Raw genomic sequence first — 24,935 nt, 5'->3', positions numbered from 1 at the left:
TCCGCAGGGGCGCCAGCCATTGGTCTTCTTTGGTACCAGATGAAGCAGTGAGGCGTAAGGTCCCTCGGAGCGGCGGGCAGTACTTTCGCGGAGCATGGCTTCGAATGCAGCCTGTGCGATTCGTAGGCGGTCCGGGGCTAGCCGATGGGCGCGGCATGAGACCGGGGGGCCGGGAGTTGTACGAATGTAGTGCACGGTTGAGTGGTGCACCTCTCGCGGACGCCCGCTAGGTCGAGTCAGGTCGGGAAATTCTGCGAGGGTGTCATGGTATGGCGACTGGTTCCCAATGGTGAGTGCCTTGACGTTAGGCTGTTGGGTGGTCGCACGTTGGCCCGGCGTGCAGAGGCTTGTTGTAGCATCGATAAGTCGGTCATATCGGCAGTCAGGTAGAAGATTGTAAGATTGTAGTACGCCAAGAAGTCGGACCGGATGATCGGCTCTGCGACGTCGGCGATGACGAAATTCCATGGAAATTCTCGACACAGGTTTTTGAGGTCGATGTTAAGGCGGAGCGAGCCGTAGGTCTTGATGGTCAAATGATTCGCCGCATTGAGCTCAAAGGACGTGCAAGGACGCTTGTCACGCAGGAAGGTTCGGAGAAAGCAACAGATGTCGGAGCCACAGTCGACGAGGAACCGCCGCTTTGCGACTTGATCGGTGACGAATATGTGACGGCCTCTAAGTTGGCAGCTCGCGGCCGTCTCTACGGGCTGCCGTTGAAGTTTCCCTGACGTCCAGCTGAGCAAGGTGGTTGACATTTCCGTGCTTTGTCCACGAAGCGACGATGGTAGTAGCAGGGGCCGCTACCGTTTCCGTGCGATGAAGCGGCGTTGTTGTCTTGGCTTTGAGAGCGTTTTTGTGGACGCAGCTTCGGGCTTTGATCCAGGCGCCTTTGAATTCAGTCCAGCTGACTGGTGATTTCGTCGACACAGCGCGCGAGCTCACTTCTGGACTGTCTGGTGTCAAAGGCGTTGACGGTGAGAGGCGATGCTGGCAACGAAATCTCGACGACTTGATCAGCGATGCGAGAGAGCTGGTCCAGCGGCAGATTCGGCTGCGCCTGGAGGATGGCCTGCGCATGTGGGGGTAGACGCTGAAGCCAGATGATATGGAGGAGGCAGTCGTCGACCGGGGTGCTGCCCAAGAGGTCACGCATGTAACGCAGGAGCTGTGATGGCTTGCGGTCACCGAGTTCTTCGTGCTGGAGTAGGTTACGCACCTTCTCGTCTTGTGAAGGTGAGAGCCGGCGGATCAGTTCCCTCTTCAGGTGTAGGTAACGGTCATCAGCCGGGGAATTCGCAAGTATATCGCGAACTTCAGCCGCATAGCGAGAGTCTAGATGGGCGACGACGTAGTCATAGCACGTCCGGTCCTGGGTGATGCGTGCCGTGGAAAACTGCGCCTCGACTTGAGCAAACCACACGTCAGGCGCCTCTGCCCAAAATGGCGCAAGTTTGACGGCGACGCGAAAAGCACCCGTGTTGGTGGCAGCCGCAGCAACGGAGGCGCCCGAGGTGGCAAGGACCACTGGAGCGAAGTTTTGGGGGGCGTGACCCAAGTGGAGTGGTGCATGGTCGTCGGACGAGAGTGATTTTCATTGCGCTGCTGCTGTTCCCGGAGCTGCTACTCTTGGTTCTGGATAACTTGCTGCTGGGCCTGCAGTTGTTGTTGCAGTTGCTGTACTTGTTGTTGAAGGGCAGCAAGGGTTTCTTCGTCGGCCAAGGCGGTGCGGTACGTTCGTTTTCCGGGTCACCAGATGTGGGATAACATAACTTTAATGTTTCCGCACTGAAGGTTTTACAACGACTGCTGCTGAATCGGGGCACATACACAGTGTTCTTGCTTCTTTCGAGCGAGAGTGTTCTTATCGCTGGCGCCCGTGTTTGGAGGCATCGCCGCGACGCGCAGGCGCAGAAGCGGTGCCGACCCATTTCGCCACAGATTGATATGTGGGGTTTAACGTCCCAAAACCACCATATGATTATAAGAGACGCCGTAGAGGAGGGCTCGGGAAATTTCGACCACCTGGGGTTCTTTAACGTGCACCCAAATCCGAGCGCATGGGCCTACAACATTTCCGCCTCAGGAATGTATTCAAATGGCGGAGCAAAATCACAAGAAAGTTGCAGTACCGCAAGCGTCCGACCAGCCCTAGAGCAAAGAAAAGAGAAACGCATTGCGCGCGTAAGCGATCGGAGGACAGGGGACCCTTCTGTTGCTCTCGCGGCGCATTAGACGGGGTGCGCAACACACAGGTCGGTGGTTTTCGCGAAGTGGCTGGAAGGAACGACAGCAAGTCTGTTTTGAGAAACGTCGCGGGGTCCGGTAGCAAAGATATTTACCTTGACGCGTGTTGTACACCCCGCTTGACGAAAAAAGCCTTCCGGGCGCGACCACCACGACTTCGACTCAAGTTTTTCGAGAAGAGTTGTTAGCTTCTCAAAAATATTGACTCAGGACTGTTGAAATGAAGGCTTTGTTTGTTTACTTTAGTGATTTTGTGCATAACTAGTTTAAACTTTGTTTTCGTTAGCGCACTATTGTTTCGGTAGCCTATATGCATTGCAAGTATATCTATCGGAAGGATAGCGACGCGCAATCGAGATAGTTGCAGGGCTTAAGAGATGAGCTCCTTGGAAGAAAGAGGACGGTCAGCCTTTCGTCGCTCTATTGACAACATGTTCGATTGACCGCGAGAGTGCGAGGTACGTGGCTCGCTAAGCGAGAGTAACACCCGAATGAGAGATGTTGCTTGGCTCGTACTTGACTCGTTCTTGACTCAAGACAGTCTTGCCGGTCACCATAAATCGTTTTCGAACTTGCGGACGACTTGAAGGCGATTTAGCTCGGTCGAAGTCAGGACAAGTTTCAAATCAGCTGCGGAGCTAGCTTGAAAGCGACTTCGTGCGTTATTCCAACATGGCCACCTCTCGAATGGACGTCGCGCAGAGGGTGGCCGCTTTTGAGTTTGCTTGCCTCGCCATAAGCGTAGCATTTTCCGAGGCGCACTGCCTGCCGAAGAATCTTGGACCCGCTTTACGTGACCGAGGAAATTCGATGAAGTTGTACGACGAGGAACAACTCCACGCTCAATACAGATTCACGAAGAACGCCGTGCGGCAGCTGCTGGGTATGTTGCCGCTCCGTGAAACTGAGGACAACCGAGGACAGCCTGTGCCCCCAGTGTTACAGCTACTGATGGCTCTCGGGTTTTACGGCGCTGGCACATTCCAAACAGTCACCGGGATCTCGTCCGCATTCCGTAGTCGACAGTTTGTCATGCAGTAGAAAAAGTTACGCTACTCATCGCAAAGCACCTGTCCGCAATGCTGGTGCGCTTTCCGCAGCCGGCAGCACTTTCTATAGTTATGCGGGACCTTTATGAAGTGGCTAAGTTCCCTGGCGTTAAACGCTGTGTCGACTACACACACGTGCGTATTGATTGCTTCGGTGGGGATGACGCCGAAGTGTTCCGTAAGCGCAAAGGCCATTTCTGTTTTTCTTAAACACGACGACAATTTCCGCCTCTTTCGATACAAGATTGACTCGGTGCTGTGTCTGTGTGCCTCGTCTAACCTTTCGTCCCGTCTAGGGCGCTGTTTCTCGCTCAGATAGCATCGCTTGTAGCACAACGCTACATAGAATTCCACACATAAAAAAGAGGTGCCCCTATCACGGTTTTTTTTTTTATCCGGTTCACCATCGTGCACCGAGACACTGCTGCACCCCGCGAGACAGAATTCTGCTGAGGGCAATGTCCTGACCGCCGCTTTTTTTCTTGTTTACCAAGCTCAACAAAAGGATACGAATCACATTTGTTCCCAGAACTTTTTTTGTATATAACAGCGACCTAGCCCACTACAGGCATGCGCACAGGCGAACTGAAAGGCAAATACCGTGAAAATCGCGTCACCTCGTGAGCCAGGTCAGCACAAATACATGCCGTGGCGTTCGATTGAAAAAAAAATGGCAGATACGCAAAGATATTCCTTGCGAGTTTTTTCAGGGTTCATAAGAAAGTTTCCTTTCTTAATGTAATGCTTTGTTCGCATGTGTCCGGTGTGGAAGTAAAAAAAAGCTAGTTCGTGAGTTCATGTGTATGCTTTCTGAGAGTAGTAACTGCAAGCGAAAGTCAAGTAGTAGTTCATTCAGGCAGGAGCATTGTGACGTGCATTTGAGGATGTGGATGTTCCTGATGCAGGTGCAGCATGACAGTTGTCTCTTCGTCAGCTCTGAGGGAACTGACGAATAGCTTTGGTGGCACAAAATTTTCGGAACTAAAAGACAGTGTGAAGCAAAAGGCTTTATTTAATGAGTACGAGGCCTGCTAGGTTACAGCGGATTGCTCCCGCTAGCACACAGGTATACCACGGGGAACGCCTCATTTGGCCATTAATATTCTCGAAAGCAGTCTAATGGGAAGATAATTCTCGAATCATGGTTGAACTTTTGGCGAAAGTTCAGACAAACCTTCCGATTGCTGCTTTGTGTTGTGATAATACTTAAGGAAGGTTGTTTTGGAGAATTCGTAGGACTCGATGGGTCTCAGGGCGGGCCGGGCGCTCTCCCGTGTCTGTGGTGGTGTGTATAAATGTTTTTCCCAGAAGAGAGCCACAAGGAACGAGCGGGAAAGAGTCCTTGGCTGGGCGTCATCAGCAGTGGCTTGGAAGACGGCACCACACTACGACACTTCGGGCAACCTGTGCAGCTGGTCACCCTAAGGTCGAATCTCCCGCTGGCGGATGAGCTGTTGTGACTGGCGCCAAAGCTGACAAGGGAGCGGCGCTCTTTGTATCCTCAAACAAGTAGCCGACCGGCCGGCTGCCTATGACCACCAGGCATTGTCTTTCCTAGCCGGAGGGTGAGACGTCGTGTCAACACGAGGCTGGAGGCCGTTTAAGAGAGGATACCGAATACAGCATCATGCTTGGAAGAGACCGCGGTGGCCGCCGCAAATCGCCCCGCTAATTAAGCGAGCGGTTCGGCGGACCCTTTGATGTATGCTGTCATGAGCTTCGGACCTCTCGGCCAGCGGTAAACAAAAGACGAGGAAGAGCCCCGCTGGCGCCACCTTGGAAAACAGTGATCACGCCTCAATATTGGACGTTTACGTGGGCCGTGCATGCTCTTCACCCTCGCCGGCTGTGTGTGATCTGTGATTGGACAATAACCTCTGCACGTGTTCCCTGATCTAGGAATCTGGGGAGAACACAACCTTTATAATGAGCCACCCGGCTTATTCGAAGGAGTGCCATGTAGAGGAATGCCAGATTCGAAAGCTCGCCATGAATTAAAGAGCTCGTCATGTACGAGAGCTCACTTTGTATATAATGTAAATAAACCTTCTTCAAGTCTCTATTCCTCCTGCCTCGACAACTTCATCCCGGACCTCCGGTCTCTGCAAACCCGGTCGTAACACCTCGTAAACAATATTCGATGCTGTTTTGCAGTGAAAGCTAGTCATGGTCAAAGACTGTGAAGAGGAATCGAATATAATAGAAGACGTTGCAGATGATTCCTATTAATATTCTGGTGTGATGACAACATGCATGCGTTTCTCTTTGAACGGCAAATCAATCCCTCCTCTGTATTCCAGACGCTTTGCCATGTACGTGAACAGAGCCACCACGCTGATGTGTTTGATCTCGGCAGCACTCGCCTCACCGTTCTTACTGACTTTCAGTCGTCCCATGAGTCCTATCAATGGAGTGCTTCGTCGAAGAGCATTCTGCCAATACCGCGCTGGGGCTACAACGTCGATATCGAACCCTGTGCAACTAGGTATTTGTTTTAAATCAGCAATGCACGCTGCCACGACCATGCCACCCGAGATGTTGGCAACCAACTGATACAGTATATAAGGGTGCACAAGAAAGGATAGCGTAGCGCAGTCCGCCGCGTTGGAGCAGTGGACATGGCACTCGGTTGCTGACCAAAAGGTCATGGGTTTGATTCCTGCCGGAGCGATGATTTCGATGGAGGCAAAACGGTAGATGCCCGTGTACTGTGCGTTGTCGGTGCACGTTAAAGAAGACTTGATGGTCAAAAATTCTCGAGCCCTCCACTGCAGCATCTCACATATTCATATTTTGGTTTTTCAACTTAAAACCCCCGATACTATTATTAACATCTAGCGTACTGCGCAAGTACGAAGGAAGGAAGCACAAAAAGACAGGAAGAACCCTCAATTCTGATCGGGACTTCCCCTTTTAGTGTGGTACTTCCCAACTCCGAGGCTGCAAGCGATTCTGCGGTTATTGCTGGCGCCAGTGTCTCTCAGTTCCCATTAGAGAGGTCACGTGCGTTCCGTAAATGGTTTTGCGGACACCAGGACGGCACTCACTTTTGCTAGCTTGGCCAAGTAATACTTTCACGTGAAAGCGTTGTATAAAAAAATCCCAGCATATTCACGTGCTGGATGATGAGGAGTGGGGCGAAGCACGGACACACCGACGGATGGATAGACGGATGGATAGACGGATGGATGGACGCATGGACGCGTGGACGGACGGACGCACAAACGGACGGACGCATACACGCACGGTCGCACAGACGGATACGCGGACGGACGCATAGACAGATGGGTGGACGAATGCACAGGCGTACGAATGGATAGACGAACGAAAGCACGGACGGAATGACGAACGGTTCAACCCACTGACCATCGCACACTGCGTGGATATGCTGTAACACCGTTTCTAGTGACATGCAATGCGATTTAACTTGCAACTGGCTACTGCGACTAGGACAGCTACGACGACACGGCGCGTAATTCGAACGGCGTAAAGGGCTTCGCCACTAAAGCTTCGGGACAATTTTAACGTGCCAAGTTCCTAAGGTACATTTCGCTGTATCATCGTTCATTGTCGGTTTCACTCAGTAGAAGTCTGATGAAAATTGAGTGGTTGGTGAGGGGATTATCTCATCACCAGCAACGGACCCAATTACGACAACCGACTACATAGCACTTCTTATCACTAAGCGCTTATCTTTGCGATATGATTAAGCGCTTTGAACATGGTATCGAAAAATGTTCTCTGTGAGTATACATTGTAATTTGATTTCCTTTACTCTGCTTCACCGAAGGTAATTGCTTTGTGCTATAGATGATTAAAGCCAATGCTCCCAGTGATTGCCAATTTTGGTTCTCGTAGTGAATGTAGCATTAGCGTTCAAACAAAGACGCCCTCCGATTGAGGCCACGCTGGCAGTTTTACTGGCTATCTGCCGTTTTATGAACTGCGCTTTTTATCTCCACAATGAAGGAATCACTCGTACACCGGCGCCGGGTCGATTTCGGTCACCAAGCACGTTTCGATATGTTCCGGTTGGTCCACCTTATGACGGCAGGTGCATCCCTCGGCACATGCGGTGCCATTTCCCACAGGGTTACACTGTTGCAAAAAAGAGACGCAAATGTATTAACACAAATGTATTAACATAAACTTTCACTTACATAAACGTATATTTCTTAGTATTTATTACATAGCGTATTTCTAAATTCTATTGTGAATGTATTCATCCTGTCACTCCAATTTATTCGTGTACACACCACGATTTATTGCATCTTCATGCTACTAGATGAAATCAAAAATAACCATGAAAACTTTTGTTACAATATTCCCTTTGGTTCATATATATCATACTCTCCTATTATTTATTGATATCTATTCAGTAAATACGTCACCTGAGCGAGACATTGAGCGTGCTTTTCTACTCCAGGAAAGCTCCACAAGGCTCTGAAAGAGAAACAGATTGTTGCACGCACGAAAAAAAACGGTCATGCGACAACTTAACTATTCACACATTTCAGATGGCTTGCACTGGCACTTTTGAACAGCCACGGTGAAGCACAATCATCAAACTTAATCATCACTTAATCAATAAACTGAAGCAGGCTAATCGCCGAGTGATTATTTGGTCACGAGGGTGAGCGTATGAATGAAGGAAATATATTTACAAAATATGCAGAGATAGTGATAGGCAGCTGACGCCACGATAGGATTTCACAATGAATTTCAGCAGGTGCCGGATATCAGCTGTCTGTGCTGGCACAAGTTCAGGGGCGATCATCTTGCCGATGGTAGCATCCGCTGCGCTATGCGAGGAGGAGAATGGAGGAAAGAAGGAAGGAGATTCCGCAACAAACGCCGCAATGGCAGCATCGATAGAAGAGACTTTTGCCAAAGTCATATACCATCTAGGAAAACCTGAGCGCACCAGCTCGAATTTAGGATGGGAAGAGATGCTGTGTTTCCGTGACTGTCAAAAGTTTGTGAGGCGCGGCAACATTTTTGGCCACCAGAACGTCCGCAATAGGTGTCAACATGTAATCACCGTCGGGAATAGGAAGGACAGACCTCAGGTTTACGTAGGTAACGGCTTGAGGTGCTAGGCGAACTTGCTCTACAGAACACAGACGTGGTTGAGCTGGTGTTGGGTCGTCATGGTAACTCGGTTAATATGCTGATTCCGCAATCAATAAGGGCAGAGTGGGAGGATAAAAAGTCCACGCCGGGGATAAGTTCACGGGAATATTTCTCGGGCACAGCAAATAGTACTGTCGTGGAAAGATCGGCAACACTTATACGCGTGGAGCGCATTCCAAGCACGAGAAATATGCCACCGTTGGCGACCTGGATGAGTGGTACTTTGGGTGGCGGTAAAACTTTCCTACGGCGGCAACGAAGTTGTGAATTCATCACTGATGTGTAAGTTTCTGTGTCCACAAGGGCAACAACGGGTGCATCGTCTACTTCAACGTCAATAAGGTCGCGTCTAGTAGGCAGCATGGTCAGAGGATTTGGCAGGCAGGACGTCGATGCAGCATCATCTCCAGGAACTACATCATCTAGTTTTCCCGTAGCAGGTGATCAGTCGGCGACGTCGGTCAGCGAAATCGGGGTGATTGAGATTACGGGCGATGGGAGAGCGGTGAACGGGACTGGTGAGAATGCGAAGATGGGTAATGATGACGATACGGCGGCATAGAAGGAACATCTTCACTGGTGGCCTGAGGTGATTCCCGGTCAGGTTGAAAGCGTCCATGATACTTTTGTGGGCGATAAGTGTACCCATAAGTTGCCTAATGCCAATGCCACCGGGTGTTACAATGGCAGGCCACGTGTCCGATTCGGCGGCAGTTGAAGCAAATCGGACGATCATCAGCAGTTCTCTACTCGGCTGGATTGGGAGAGCGCCCCGCAAGGTTTTGATCTCAGGCATACGAAACAGGGGGTCGACAGCGGTCGATCGGCTGAGAAGGAGCTGTAGTGCACTCGGAGGCCAGTCCAGCATGGGAAAGCTCTTGCCGCACAACGGCATGTGCCAGTGGCACTATCTGAGGGCTAGAGTCACAGGCAAGGTAGCATGCGGACGCAGGAGACAGAGCTTCAAGTTCACGTCTGATTATCTTGGTAACGTGCCATAGGCGTATCAGCCGGGGGGGGGGGGGGGGGGCAAGGGGGCTGAGCTCCCCCACTGAGAAAAGTTGGGTGGCTAAGCCCACCCACTTTCGATAATGGTCACTGTCGGCTGCGCGCAGGGGAAAACAACTAAGGCAAAACTTTCCTTCACCACTGTAACCACTAAATTAAATGTAACGAGAAAAAGAAAATATTGTGAAGCAAAGGTACAATGTAGTGATAATCTTTCAACATTTCAGCAGTGACAATTTTCCTTGAAGGCTTTTTGCGACGCTTTTCACCCTGTGGAGTAGCACTGCAGAGCAGGCTAGCACTGCACAGGGGCCCCATATATTACATCACTTGTTAATTTTTATTCTACTGCAACTGGCCGATGCAGTTATAGATGGGAACGAACAAACTTTTTATGAACCTGTCAAATCAATTTCTCCTGCAGGAAAATTATTTTCTTTCATCAAAAAGGATTACCATCACCGCTGCTCTGTCGAAGCTGCTGTGAGCGCTATATTGCGCCTAATTTTTCTAAATATTTTAGTTTTGCCGTACTGGAAGCGCCAAGAAAGGTTTCTGCTTTAATCTCCGATAAATCTGATCAACCTTGCTTATGGCAACTTGGAGCCTCGAATGCAGCTTGAAAGCAGCGACGAATAAAGCAGTAGACTAGAGCTCAGTGGGAAGCTGAAAAAAGTAGATAAAAGCTCTCAAAATACGTTTGGTTTGTTTAGGAGTGCTTAAAATATAAAAACTTAATTCTTTGTGAGCTATTTTTTGGGCATTAAAATCTCATTCAATCATAAAATATTTACTGTTGAGGAGGCCGCCATCAATATGATTGCATTTATGCGGAATGTTGTAAGGTAATGCATAAAAAGCATCCCGTGTAGTATTATTGCATGCATCATACATGACAAACATATACTTGTCCCAGAGCATGCTGATTGAAACTGACTGTCCTTTTTTATGCTATTGAACAAGTGTTGTGCGTATTATGAAAAATCACATGAAAGTGTGAGCACGTCAAGGAAGCTATCTCTCTTCATATATCTATCCATCTATATATATATATATATATATATATATATATATATATATATATATGAGATCTTACAGACAATAATGCCGAGGAAAGTATAGGGGAAGTTATTAGACCAAATTATAATGTAAATACGAAGAAAGAAAAGTAGGAGAAAAGTTAACTTGCCGTGAACAGGAACCAAACCTACGACCTTCAAACAACTCATTCGATGCTCTGCCACTGAGCTAGCACGGCGGCTATCCTCGCAGCCACTTATTGGGTTTACATGTGAATTTTAGCGCGGGAGTGTGCCTTGGGTTGTATACCAGAGACTAATGGTCAGCTGCATAGCTCGGCATACTCACTCATGAGTACACTCACTCACACTCATTCATACTTATTTGAACATGGTGAGTATGAGTATGAGTGAGTACTGATGAGTATGAGTATGAGTGAGTAGAACGTGAGTGAGTGCTCATGAGTATGAGTAAGAGTGAGTATGGACGTGAATGAGTACTTTCAGTGTGAGTAGAAGTTAGTATGAACGTGAGTGGATGCTCATGAGTGTGAGTAGGAGTGAGTATGAACCTGAATTAGTATTCTTAGTGTGAATAGGAGTGAGTATGAACGTGAGTGACTACTCTGAGTGTGAGTATAAGTGAGTATGAATGTGAGTAAGTACTCTGAGCATGAGTAGAATTGAGTATGAACGTGAGTGAGTATTGTGAGTATCAGTAAGAGTGAGTATGAACGTGAGTGAGTACTTTGAGTGTGAGTATGAGTGAGTATGAACGTGAGTGAGTACTCATGAGTGTGAGTAGATGTTAATTTGAACGTGAGTGAGTACTCATCAGTGTGAGCATCCGTCAGTATGAACGTGAGTGAGTATTCATCAGTGTGAGTAGGAATGAGTGAGAGCGTGTGAGTGTGAGTAGGAGTGAGTATGAACGTGAGTGAGTACTCTGAGTGTAAGAAGGAGAGAGTATGAACGTGAGTGAGTACTCTTGAGTGTGAGTAGGAGTTTGAACATGAGTGAGTACTGATTAGTGTGATTATTCGTTAGTATGAACGTGAGTGATTATTCATGAATGTGATTAGGAGTGAGTGAGAGCTCATGAATGTGAGTAGGAGTAAGTACGAACGTGGGTGAGTACTCATGAGTGTGAGTAGACTTGACTGCGAAGGTGAGTGAGTTGCTGTGAGTGTGAGTAGCAACGAGTAGGAACATGAGCGAGTTACTATAAGTGTGAAAAATATTTGTAACCATCGCAACGGCATCCTCAATACGTTGGAAATAACGGGCACTATGGCATGCAAGCTTCCTGTACGTAAAAGCCTTCAGTTAGTTTGGAAACTGGGGGAGCCATCCTACATCAGATGGGGAGGGGGTGCGAAGTGACCACGCAAAACTCGAGTTGAGGGTAGCCGTTCATGTTATTGTAATTTGAATGTTCTAGACTGAATAACTTTGAACTGCCTGTCCCTATAGCTACCGCTTTTGCTGCACTTACCTCTTGCGCTTCAGTCTACGTGACGCGCTGATTACACATGGAAAACATCAAGGTCTTGAGAAGCCCTTTAACGAAAATCGCCGCGCGAGCCGGTTCAGAAAAAAGAAATGCACTGCGCAAGCGACAAAAAAAAGCGCTGAAATGGCCCGCGAGAGAAAGCACATTGTGTGCGCTACGCACATTGTGCGCAGCGAGTTTGCAGTTTCTGTCTCTGCGTTGTCCCTCAAGTGAACCTTAAGTGATCTCATGGCCTCTCAAGCACGAAGCTGTGCGCAAACTTCGCCTTCTCAGTGCCCCATTAAGAAAAAAAAAAGGAAAGCTTGGAGGACGTTGAGCTTCACCGTCAATAGTATAGTATACGATAGTGTAATCGGACCCTGTTCGCCTCGCCGTTTCCATCTCTACCCTTGCTTCACTTTTCGGCGGCTTATTATGCCTTCAACAGTGCAGACACCATGTGCAGTAGGCGCTGTTGGGACTCCGGGTCCTGCCGGTCTAGTTTTCGGTAGCTGGCCCCGTCGCAGGATCCACCGTCCAACAAATCAGCGAGAAGAAGCGCCCGAACGAACAACAGAGATTTATTTACATGTGGAGAAGTGGTCAACTGACCCAAAGAGAGAAGAGTGCGTGTGATACAAAACGTCTTCGGCATTTTATAGCGCCACGTTGTTGACGCTGGGCGCCTTGTCCGCATCGTCAGCCAATACGGTGTCGCCGGCACCTCGGCCACGAGGGAGGGGAAAACACCTCTCACAACACAAGGAGTGGCACAACCCAACACGAGGTCCATATATGGTCCCGGCGCCCCAAAATGTTACCAAATATGGTCACGAACGCACAGCAGACCCCGTAGCTCTCCCGGCGAGGAGGAACCCGAATGGGGAGGTGGGGGTGGACGACACCGTCAGGTCAAGAACCGGTTCTCCCCCAAACTCTCCCTGCTTGGCTCCCCAGGGCCGGTCGTAACAGTCTCTCGCGCGGGGGGGGGGGGGGGGGTGAAGATCTCGATGGGCTGAGGTTTGCAGCCACTGTCCGGAGAGATCAGCGCAGGCAGTCGATTTGGTGACGACCGTCTTTGATGAAGTAGAGGGCAACACCTGCTTCATTGAGGGCTCAACAGACGTCACATACGCACATCAAAACACAACTACTCAGCCGGTGAGCGCCGGACAATTCCGCCAAACTCCACCAGGCAATTTTCCCCTTTAACTGATATTAAAGGAAATACACAATTTATTCAAAATGTTACTCACACTTTAAGGTGACACAAAACAACAACACTGGAAGCACACCGAACCAGAAACCCTGGATAGCCGTGTCTTCAACGTTTTCAAACAAGTACACCTAAACGAGTAAAAAAACAATCACTAGCTCTTGTCTAGGTCAGGAAAAAAAATGCCAGAGTTCTCGAGACATCCTCTCGCGTCAGGGGCATCGACTTAAGCCATCAGCGTTGCCATGGAGTACACCCTTTTTGTAGCGTATTTCAAACGTATATTGTTGCAAAACGAGGCTCCAACGCAGCAGGCGGCTGTTCTTAGAGGACATGGTCTGTAGCCAGGTGAGAGGACAGTGGTCCACTTCCACAATGAACTTTCTTCCGGCAATATAACAAGCCAGTTTCTGGACTGCCCAAACCAAGCACGCACATTCCTTTTCGCTAGCGCTGTAAACCTGCTCGCGAAGGGTGAGTTTCCGGCCAACATAGAGGACGGGATGCTCTTGATCCCCCTCATCCCTTTGACTAAGAACTGCCCCCATGCCTCTATCACTAGCGTCGCATTGGACTATGAAAGGCCTCGAGTAGTCCGGTGAACTAAGCACAGGTTGGCTCTTAACACTCGCTCCATCACGGAGTGAAGCTTTTCTATCGAGTTAGACTGCGGATGGTAGACGGAACTATGCAATAATTTCACGCCGCACCGCTCTAGAAAGGTTGTCGTTAAGGCACTCGTGAAAATGGTGCCCTGGTCTGATTGTATCTCGGCAGGAAAGCCTACCCGGGCAAACACGGACAGAAGTGCGTTCACTACTTCCACGGAACTTAGCTCTTTTAGCGGGACCGCCTCTGGAAATTTAGTAGCTGGGCAGATTAAGGTCAGGATGTGACGGTAGCCTGAAGTTGTCTTGGGCAAAGGACCTACTGTGTCAATTACCAACCGACGAAAGGGCTCAGTGATTACGGGTACCAGCTTCATTGGAAATTTCGCCTTATCTCCCAGCTTACCCACTCGCTGACACACAACGCAAGATTTTACAAACCTCTCTACATCTTTAAAGCGTCCAGGCCAGTAGTATTCCTGTAAAAGACGATTTTTCGTCTTCTTTACGCCTAAGTGGCCTGACCATGATTCTCCATGCACCAAACTAAGCAAATCCTGACGATACGCCTGAGGTACGACTACCTGGTCAAACTCTACTCCTCGCCTATCTAGATATTTTCGATAGAGTATGCCGCTCCTCTCTTGGAATCTCACATTTCGTTTGGCGATTCCCTCTTTCGAACTGTCCTGGAATTGCTTAAGCATCGGGTCCCCCTTTTGTTCGGTTATTAATGAAGCGGGACTCACCTGCAGCAGCCGACTGAAATTATCCGAAGTTGGCATGACACACAACTCTTTTGTATTTCCTAGTACCTGGAATGTGTCACCCTCTGTGCTATCCTCTGTACTACCAGGAATCGGCTTGGGAGCAATGGCATTCTCTATTTGCTCGGTCAACAAGGCGTAATTGACCCCTTCCAATTCGGGAGGAGGTTCAACGTCGCCTTTAGGAATGGTTGCCTCCGCGACTACGGCTTCTGCAGCCTGTTCTCGCACAAGTCGATTTGTTTCCGTGGTGTCCAACTCGCAACCAGGCCCGTTGTCGATTTGAGGCTTGTTTGCCTCAGTGAAGGTTGCTCTCGCAGCCAGTGCACGTGCCTTTGATCTAGTCAGTGCCTGAACTATGCCTTCTCCCAACGTTAGACTTTTCTCCTTCAGCATTTGATCTGACTTATTTGAAAATAAGTAAGGATACTGAGGGGGTAGATAAGGCGATACCGCGGCTTCTGTTTCCAATGTTCCAAATGCGCCTTTAAGGACAACTTTAGCTACGGGAAGGCACTGACTGTTTGCTTCTACGGCTTGTGTAATCCAGGCACAGTCTCCTGAATACTGTCCGGACTGAACAAAAGACGGATGAACTACGTCCATAGTGGCTGCGGAGTCTCTAAGAACCCGACACTGCTTGCCGTTCACGGTAAGGTCGTACATATAGGGCTCTAACAACTTCATGTTCTCGTCGGCTTCATTTATAGATAAAAAGGCCACCTTTTCTTTCGGGCAGTCTTTCGCGAAGTGCCCTGTTTCGTGGCAATTGAAACAAGCAGCCGGTTTTCTCGGCTCAAATTTCCTTTTGCTTGCCTCTGCCGACGCCCCATGGTTAGATGAATTGTTTTCCTCACCCTTTTGTGCGAGACTTGTCGGTTGTTTTCTAAACGGCGCCTTATTCGGCCGTAGGAATTTTTCCCTTTTAGGCTCGCTGTTTGCCTCGAGGGCGCGGCGCGTAACGAATTCTTCAGCGAGCTCTGCGGCTTTTGTTACGGTGTTCACGTCTGGTCTATCCTGAACCCAGAACCTCACCTTTTCTGGTAACCTTTGATAGAATTGTTCCAGACCGATACACTCGAGCACCTTGTCATGATTCCCATACGCCTTTGCCTCTTTCAGCCACTCCCCCATGTTGGCCATTAACTTGTAAGCAAACTCCGGGTATGAATCATTGCTCTCTTTTACGGCGTTGCGAAATTTTTGCCTGAAACCTTCCGCTGACAACCTGTATTTCTTGAGAAGGCTCGACTTTACCTCACTGTACTCGTCAGCCTCCTCTTTCGTGAGGCGCGCGATTACTTCTGAGGCCTCCCCCGGAAGTAGGCACAACAAGCGTTGAGGCCACGTATCCTGGCTGAAACCTTGTCTTTCACAAGTTCTCTCAAAGTTGACGAGAAACAGCCCAATGTCCTCCCCTAGCTTGTACGATCTCATTAGGTCCGTCATTTTGAACCTGACCCTCTATGCGGTACCGGATGCCTCGCTGCCTCCTGTTCTACTATTATGGCTAATCTCTAGCTCGAGGCGCTTCATTTCAAGCTCTTGCTTTCGCATCTTATCTGCCTCGGCTTCTGCCGCATTCCTTTCGGCCTCGGCCGCGGCCGCCTTTCTTTCGGCCTCGGCCGCGGCCGCCTTTCTTTCGGCCTCTGCCGCTTGCCTCTCCTGAATCTCCTCGACACATTCTGACAGCTCGTCATCCTCCGCCCCCAATGCGAGAATCGCCTCTATCAGCTCTGGCTTTCTTTGAGAGTCCGACACCTCCAGATTCAACTCCCTTGCAAGAAGCAACAACATGGACTTTCGCAGGGATTTCAGATTCATGGCTGCCTCCAGTACCGCTGTCTCTGTTCCACAAAGATTCCTGTCCTGCAACTAATTAACCTTGACGGCAACGACAGCTCTAGATACCTGCCTTGCCTCAAGTTTTCCGTTAACTTAGTCTACAAATAAAGCTTCAAAAGCTCTTACACGGAATCCTGCCCTGTCACTGTTAACCTTGACGCCACTGACAGAAAGAGTTTAACCAAGCTATCACACAATTTCTGCCTGACGCAAGTTACCTGTTAACCCAATGACCAGGACAGCCCCTCTCTACCAGCTTTTACTTAACACATAGAGTAAATGCCTGGTGAAATTTAACAGAGAAAGCCGGCACTCACCCAGTTCGCAGTCATGTCTCCGGCGTCGTGCCTCTCAGAAGTGCCGTTCGATTCCCTTTGGAAGTCGATGAGTTCGTGTCATCCTTCTCCTGTCGTCCCGTTGTTGAACTTCGGACTCACTCCGTCCAGTGGTCGCTTTCGGGGTTATCAGCATCCCACCGCTGCCATCCAGTTGTTGGGACTCCGGGTCCTGCCGGTCTCGTTTTCGGTAGCTGGCCCAGTCGCAGGATCCATCGTCCAACAATTCAGCGAGAAGAAGCGCCCGAACGAACAACAGAGATTTATTTACATGTGGAGAAGTGGTCAACTGACCCAAAGAGAGAAGGGTGCGTGTGATACAAAACGTCTTCGGCATTTTATAGCGCCACGTTGTTGACACTGGGCGCCTTGTCCGCATCGTCAGCCAATACGGTGTCGCCGGCACCTCGGCCACGAGGGAGGGGAAAACACCTCTCACAACACAAGGAGTGGCACAACCCAACACGAGGTCCATATATGGTCCCGGCGCCCCAAAATGTTACCAAATATGGTCACGAACGCACAGCAGACCCCGTAGCTCTCCCGGCGAGGAGGAACCCGAATGGGGAGGTGGGGGTGGACGACACCGTCAGGTCAAGAACCGGTTCTCCCCCAAACTCTCCCTGCTTGGCTCCCCAGGGCCGGTCGTAACAGCGCCCAATAACCCTTGATAATTTATTCTATCATTCACATAACGTGGGCTAGTACAAAAACACAATAACGCAACTCGTTATTTACCGTTTCATTCGGCTGTCCGCGATAACCCTGCGTACGCACACTGCCAATGAACGTTAACCGCGTCAGCAGATCCATAAATAAGGCCCCCTGCAATCTTCAGTGCGGGCACGGAGCCAACGAAGTCTCCACGTGAGCGCGACCCACAGAGGAAAGAAAACATCTCCGAAGATGCGCACAATTTCTCGAATGCAAAACTGCCGCACGCAACGCATTCCATCTGTAGGCGAGGCAGAGAGGGGGGCGCCGTCTCGACGGTCGCGCCGGGCCACAGAACACCTACTAGTGGCCGGGCGGCCGGGCTGTCCGCGGCGCCACGGCGCCGACGTGGCGGCAAGGCCCCGGCGCCCGCCTGTCCCGCTAGTGCAGTCAGAAGGGGCTAGGGGCACTGGAACGAACGAAGCGGCCGAGCCAGATGGCATGGCAACGTCTTGGGTTCTGGCGGGTAATCATAGCGGCGGCCGTCTAGTATACTGAAGATATTGAGAGCGTCTCTATTTTGCGCGCGTGCGTCGTAGCCTACGAAAGCGCGTTTTGAGTGCTTGTAACGCATTACTGAGATTCTAAACGATGTCTCAGCGTCTCCTACGCGTCATGGCACACAAATGAATGTGCAGGTGCGTCGTAATTGCGCTGAGTCATTGCCTGTTTGTGGAGCCTACCGACCCTAAAAGAAAGCAACAATTGTTAAGCTCGATTGTTTCTTGAGTAACCTGAGTACACGTAACGCAACCTCAATGTTAATATTCATCATCGGCCTGACAACGTCCACTGCAGGACAAAGGCCTCTCCCATGATCCGCCACTCAGCTCGGTCCTGTGCTTGCTGCTGCCATTATGTACCCGCGAACTTCCTAATCTCATCTGCCCACCTAACTTACTGTCTCCCCCTAACCCGTTTGCTTTCTCTGGAAATCCGGTCAGTTATGCTTGATGACCAGCTGTTATCCTGTCTACGCGCTACATGCCCGGCCCATGTCCATTTCTTCTTCTTGATTTCAAGTATGATATCCTTAACCCCGGTTCGTTCCCTGATCCACTCTGCTCTCTTCTTGACTCTTAAGTTTACAACTACTATTTTCCTTTCCATCGGTCTCTGCGTCGCCCTCAATTTAAGCTGAACCTTTTTTGTAAGCCTCCAGGTTTCTGCTCAGTAGGTAAGTACCGGCAAAATGCAGCTGTTATATACCTCCGTCTTGAGGTGATAGTGGCAATCTACCAACCATGAGCTGAGAATGCTTGCCGAATCTTCTCCACTCCACTCTTATTCTTCTAGTTACTTCAGTCTCGTGGCTCGGCTCCACAGGTACTACCTATGCTAAGTAGAGGTATATACCTTTTCCAACTTCAAGTGCACTGCCACCTATTTCAAAGCGCTGTTTTCTTTCGAGGTTGTTGTTCATTACTTTCGTTTTCTGCTGGTTATTTTGTAGATTCCAAGAGAAGGAAAGCGGGAAAAGGGGAGACAAAGTTTGGTGGGCAGATGAAATTAGAAAGTTTGCGGGTATGAAGTGGCAACAGCAAGCAAAGGACCGAGTAGACTGGCGGAACAGGGGAGAGGCCTTTGTCCTGCTGTGATGATGATGAGTATGTGAATGTAAAAGTACGTGGGTGAGTGCGCCTGAGTATGGGTAAGCGTAAGTTTGAATGTGAATAGTGTGGAGGTGAGTGAGGGCTTATGATCTTGAGCAAGTGTGAGTATGAAGGTGAGTGAGTAACTATGAGTCTTAATTGAGGTGCACGAAAAATTGAAGTACAAAAAGGAGACACCTGGACACGGCGCGCTGTCTCAAGGTGTCTTCCTTTTGTACTTCAATTTTTCGCGCACCTCAGTTAATATGAATTACCAAGTCGCCCAGCAGTCCGTGTTTCTCTAATAGTGTGAGTAGTCATGAGTATGAACGTGAGCCATGAACAATGAGTGTGAGTAGGCGTGAGTATGAACGTGAGTGACTGTGAGTAGGCGTGAGTATGAACGTCAGTGACCGTGAGTAGGCGTGAGTATGAACGTGAGTGACTGTGAGTAGACGTCAGTATGAACATGAGTGAGTACTCATCATTGTGAGTAGTCGTGAGTATGAACGTGAGTGAGGGCCTATGAGTGCTAGCTGGCGTGAGTGTGAACATGAGTGAGGACTCACAAGTGTGAGCAGTCGTGAGTATGAAATGATTGAGTACTCATCAGTGTGAGTAGTCGTGAGTATGAACGTCAGTGAGGGCCTAAAGTGTTAGTTGGCGTAAGTTTGAAGGTGAGTACTCATGAGTATGAGTAAGAGTCAGAATGAACGTGAATGAGTACTTTCAGCGGGAGTAGAAGTGAGTTTGAACGTGAGTGAGTACTCATGAGTGTGAGTAGGAGTGAGTATGAACATGAGTGAGTACTCTGAGTGTGACAAGGAGTGAGTATGAACGTGACTGAGTACTTTGAGTGTGAGAAGGAGTGAGTATGAACGTGAGTGAGTAGGAGTGAGTGTGAGTAGGCGTGAGTATGAACGTGAGTAAGTACTTTGAGTGTGAGAAGGAGTGAGTATGAACGTTAGTGACTACTCATGAGTGCGAGTAGGCGTGAGTATGAACGTGAGTGAGGGTGAAGGCTGAAAAAATTGTGGTGATAGAGTATGAGTGAGTAGTCTCTCAAAGTGCCGGCCTACGGTCAGCTGCCAGCTCGTTATAAGTTCACGTGCTACGTGACGCCATACAGGCTCATAAAGAGTGTGCCACACTCGCCGCCATGACTACAGATGGCACTGACTGACACTCCCACGTTTAACTTCAAGAATGCGACGCTATGCACGAAAGCCATGTGTTCCCCATGCTTTGCTAAGACCGTAGAGTTTCCTAAATATACACTAGGGGAAACTCTGGCGCTAGTGTCTATGGGAGCTGCAACGCATGGCGCTTCAGCGAGCATGCGAATTGTAGGTGTGACATGGATTCGCCTACTCTTCGTACTTTGCGTTTGTTCTAGCTTCGCGTGGCTTGAAGCTGCTTTGTCACGAAACAACAATCGACAAATTTTCAGCAGTTAGGCATCCCCACCTTCACCTTTCAGGCGTACCATTTTAAATCGAGTCACCAAGTAAAAAAATGGTCTGTTCTTTTCTTCGAAACCAAACGGAAACGCCGCAATAAACGAAGCCGCAAGTGCGTGTGCCACCCGCAAGCCCGAATACTAGGCAGATCCACGTCATGCCCATAATTAGTGTGGCCGCTGAACGATCGAAGTGCCAGAGTCTTTTCTAGTTAATTTTATGAAAGTATAAGGTTAGGTCGATATTTTGCTGTCATCTACCTTGAATTCCATAAATTGTGGCCCCCGAGGTTGCACGCGCACGCCGCGCGCTCACTATATCAGAGGCCATCATTTCATTTTCCAAGACTACTGCCAGATGGCACTCATGTCTCATGCAGCGTTCAATGCAGCGTAAAACACCAAAACCTTCGCAAAGTATCGACGTGTGCAGTCAATCGCGCGCTTTCTTTCTTGTATCCCTCCTCCGACCTCTCCGAGGCCACCACCGCATCTTCAATGGCCAACTGCTGTCACGTGGTACCACGAGGAGCTTTCTTCTGTTTTCCGTCGCCCGAGACTACAACCTTTGCTCTCGCGTGCGGAAGCGTGGACTCCCTTGTGCGCATGTACTCGCTCACAGGATTCCGTGCCGACCGGTTGTGCCCTCGCGATCTCCGACGTCAGCGTAGCTCTGGCCGACTGGGCTCGCCCTACGTCATCTCCTGACGCTGACCTCCGACGACAGTGTAGATCTGACCGACTGGGCTTGCTCTACGCCATCTACTGACGCCGACAAGAGCTCTCGCAAGTGGTGCCCCGTCCTCGGACTCCTGTGACCGTGTTTCCATCTTTCCTATCTCTCCTATCCCCTCGATATGTCGTCGCTCTCTGGCTTACCTCATCTCTCTTTCTCTACACCTTTGTTCCTATCCTTTTAATCATTCCTCACCCCCATCCCTTGTGAGCTACTGTTGAGGTGTCACTCGCTGAAGCAGACAGTTACGGGGCTCACTTTTCTCTTCCTTTCTCTCTGGTGGTGTGTGTGCGTGCAGTGCTTGCGCTTCACAGATGCGTGCTTGCCATTCAACTTGCGTTGTGCTCGAAGCTATTTAGCACACAAAATCGACGTCAGTGTTGGTTGCCAACTTGCCATTGGTGGATGCTGCGCCTTCGGATGGCGCAACAATTAAAGCGCGGGTAAAAAATCTGTTTGTGATTCCGTAAGAGGGAGTAAGTGGTAGTGTTTTGAATTTAGTATCCCCAGCACTAAATGCCAGTGAAGTTAATTTACAGTTTAATAACCAGGTACCCTGATTGCTCCATGCACTTTTGAATTTCTGGAAGAAACATGTCACAATTCAGCGCTAGCAATAGAAGAATGCTAAATCTTCTGCTTGCATTTTTCATGAATCCCTTTTAGATTTTTTTATTACACAGTTTTGATTAGTGCAGGTATCTAATGTCTCATTCGTAGATCCAACAAATGACCTAAGAGACAATCGGCCAGTACAAGTCTCTTTGGAAGGTTTGCACCTTTAACCGAATGCTGTAACCACTCTCCACGAGAGGATACGGGAAACGAAAAACAAACTCCAACATAAAACATAGAAGCCTGGTACTTGCACAGCGCCAGAAAAACAAAGTAGTGCAGGAAAGGAGCAACCTTCAGAAACAAATCTTAGCCTCTGACTAGTTGCATTCTTTAGAAAGGCCATAGGATGGGAAAGAGCGTTGTCGCCAAGCACTATACAGAAAACTCTAAATGTGAGACTGTCGCATGGTGCCCACGAATATGCTGTTGTAAAGAAACTCTGCATACTTCTTCCCGAAAAACGCACTGTGCAAAGGCACTTAGAAAAGAACAAGTTTTCTCCAGGTGTGCTTCATAACATCCTGCACTGCATTTCTCGGAAAGTAAGTGGATGCGGCACTGTTCATAACAAATCGACTTTGATATCTCAGTATCCGCTTTCATTTTTCAGGTTAAGGCTATAGATAAGGCTATGAACTCACGATGTATATACGTGGTTGAACAATTCAAGTGCCTAAGAGTGGTTTTCATCCTCCTCTATGTCTTGGGAACAGCATGTGGACCTCATTTCAACGAAACTTAATCTTTTAACTGGGGCCGTAAGCGGTCTCAAATACGTTCTTTTAAAACCAATAAAAATACTACTGTACAATTACCTTTTTACTTCTATTTAAACCATTGCCACATACTCTGGGGCACGACTACTATTGGCTGTCTTCAGCGTGTCGACATTTCACAAAAGGAGTTATGTCGTTATGTTCGCAATGTGCCTTGGCACTCGCAGAATGCGGATCTCTTTTTTCAAAGTAATGTAATGAATATTCAAAACTTGTACAAATTCCATTTGAGTGGCAGGTTCGAATTCGAAAATAAAAAAATATAAAGGACTTACGATAACTTTTTTTATTTGCATGCCCACGACATCACGTTTATGACAAGGCGTGGAAAATTTTGGGTTGTGCCGACACCCAAAATAAACTCGGGTTGACAATGCCTGCAATTTTCTCTTCGTCCTCTTTTAAATTCTTATCTACATACTGGTTTTGATCTTCTCAATTTGTCGAAAAGGGTTTTGCATGCTAAGTACGTTAACATCTACATTCAGTTTTTTTTACCCTTTTTGTTATTTGCAGCCATATCTCTGTATGTCCGATGTGAATATTACTCATACTATATTTTCTAATCTACTCCAATCTCTGTACCCCTACAAGGCAGAAATAAATAATTTGATTTGTTTTGATCACCGCGAGCGGTATGTAGTTCTAACGTTCGACGAAATACAACTAACAGGAGACCTTGCTCATGGTCAGTCAACCGGTGTGGTAATTGGCCGGCCTGCAATACCTCTAGCCGATGGGACGCTGCCACAAAACGCTCTGGCTATACATAGAGTAGTTTTTATGTTAGGAAGTGTGACCACAGATTCGAAACAGACAGTGGCCCAACACTTTACAGGTAATTTATATTTTGGTTCCGGTGCTGTTAAGAAAGCTATCCTAAACGTAATAGAAAAGTTCGAAAATATTTCTAATATTGTAGATGCAGTTGTCAGTGACATAGCAGGTGGTAACCAAGCCATTTGGAAAGAGTTTAGCATATTGTCGGAAAGCACTGCCAATCAACTGTCTCATGCCCGCAGCCCTGTAATGGAAGTCGCAGGTTTTGTTTCGTTGCAGATGTTGAGCACCTCTTGAAGAACCATCGCACCTATTTTACAAAAGGGCAAGCATTTCTTTTGCCAGATGACATAGTGGCTAAGAATAAGTTGTAATTGAGAGTAAGATTTAGCACGTAAGGACTCTTGTGCTGCATGACGCTGCTCTTGATTTGAATATTGCACCTCACCTGAAGCCGACTTGTTTAGAACCATGGCATTTCAAAGAAAAATGAAAGTAAGTCTCACCTATTCATTTTTCAACCATGATACAGTCACTGCCATTGGTTTCCTAGTAAAAGAGGGAGAAGAGACTTCCTGTGGAAGCCCTCACAATTCAGTTTCGTTTGTTGAAGCCATTTACACATGGTGTAAATTATGGACATCAAGAGCAACAAAGCTTGCCCTCAGTAAGCTTGATGAGCAGAAGTACGGTGAAGCAGTTGCATTCCTTAATAATAACATATGTAGAGAGACTGCAAACTGGCAATGCAAAGAAAAGCGCGTGGAAACCTGTGCCGACCGGAGTGAGGTTAGCGACAAGAGTAGCAGTTGAATTGCAGGACTAGTACTTGAACAAAAAATTGCCCGCAGCTTCCCTCGGGGGAACACTGAGGAGGATGCGGACCATATAATTGGTTAACGGGGTGTTAAAGTGCGACTTACTTGGGTCGATGGCTAAATTGGTTAACGTGGTTGTGAAATGGGGTGTTAAATTGCGACTTGCTTGGGTCGATGGCTAAATTGGTTAACGTGGTTGTAGGAGGGGGTGTTAAATGAGTGAACACGTACACACGTATGTGAAAGGGCGGCGCTGGTCGAAGGGACGTCGATCATTGTGTTTGTGGATTCGTTGGAATTCATTTCACCGCGACCTTGGACGTCGACGCGCCGTACAAACCAACCGACGAGCGGCAACTGAGCGAGCGAGCGCCGACCTTGAGTGGACTGCACCAACAAAGTTTCCGCCTTAGAAAAAGTAGTATCAGGCCTAGAATTAAAGCTGGATGAATTAGAAAACCGGTCAAGAAGAAGTAACTTGATAGTGTATGGCATCCCTGAGGATGAAAAAGAAGACAAGGAATCACTAGAGCAAGTAATAAACAACACAGTTGCGAAAGGTGTTCTGAAAATTGAACCTGTTTCAATCGAAAGGATACATCGGCTCGGTAAACCAAGCGCGAACAAAACTAGACCAATAATTTTCAAACTCCTTGATGATCGAGACAAAACAAAGATTTTGAAAAACTGTCATAAACTAAAGGATACCGACATATCAATTAG

The 24,935-nt window shown here is 48.5% G+C and overlaps 2 protein-coding genes across 2 annotated transcripts in view; both read right to left on the bottom strand.

The window, feature by feature from the left end:
* Window positions 1-898: 898 nt before the first annotated feature.
* On the bottom strand, window positions 899-5,692 carry LOC119173621 (uncharacterized). The gene is made up of 2 exons (XM_037424422.1): window positions 5,665-5,692; window positions 899-1,527 (listed from the first exon to the last, which is right to left on the bottom strand). Exons 1-2 carry the CDS (start codon window positions 5,690-5,692, stop codon window positions 899-901), a joined length of 657 nt encoding a protein of 218 aa, XP_037280319.1.
* Window positions 5,693-7,193: 1,501 nt separating this feature from the next.
* Window positions 7,194-24,935, bottom strand: part of LOC119174118 (uncharacterized) — a 29,886-nt gene continuing 12,144 nt past the window's right edge. The window contains exons 2-3 of the mRNA XM_037424925.2: window positions 7,688-7,739; window positions 7,194-7,394 (exon numbers count right to left, since the gene is read on the bottom strand). Of these exons, the coding sequence (XP_037280822.2) occupies window positions 7,269-7,394; window positions 7,688-7,739 (178 nt within the window). The 3' untranslated portion in view covers window positions 7,194-7,268. The remainder of the gene's footprint in view (window positions 7,395-7,687; window positions 7,740-24,935) is intronic.

The sequence above is a fragment of the Rhipicephalus microplus genome, chromosome 5 (assembly GCF_043290135.1).
Source record: "Rhipicephalus microplus isolate Deutch F79 chromosome 5, USDA_Rmic, whole genome shotgun sequence".
Taxonomy (NCBI): Eukaryota; Metazoa; Arthropoda; class Arachnida; order Ixodida; family Ixodidae; genus Rhipicephalus; species Rhipicephalus microplus.
Note: the sequence above shows the minus strand (reverse complement) of the source record. Positions and strands in the feature narration are given on the sequence as shown.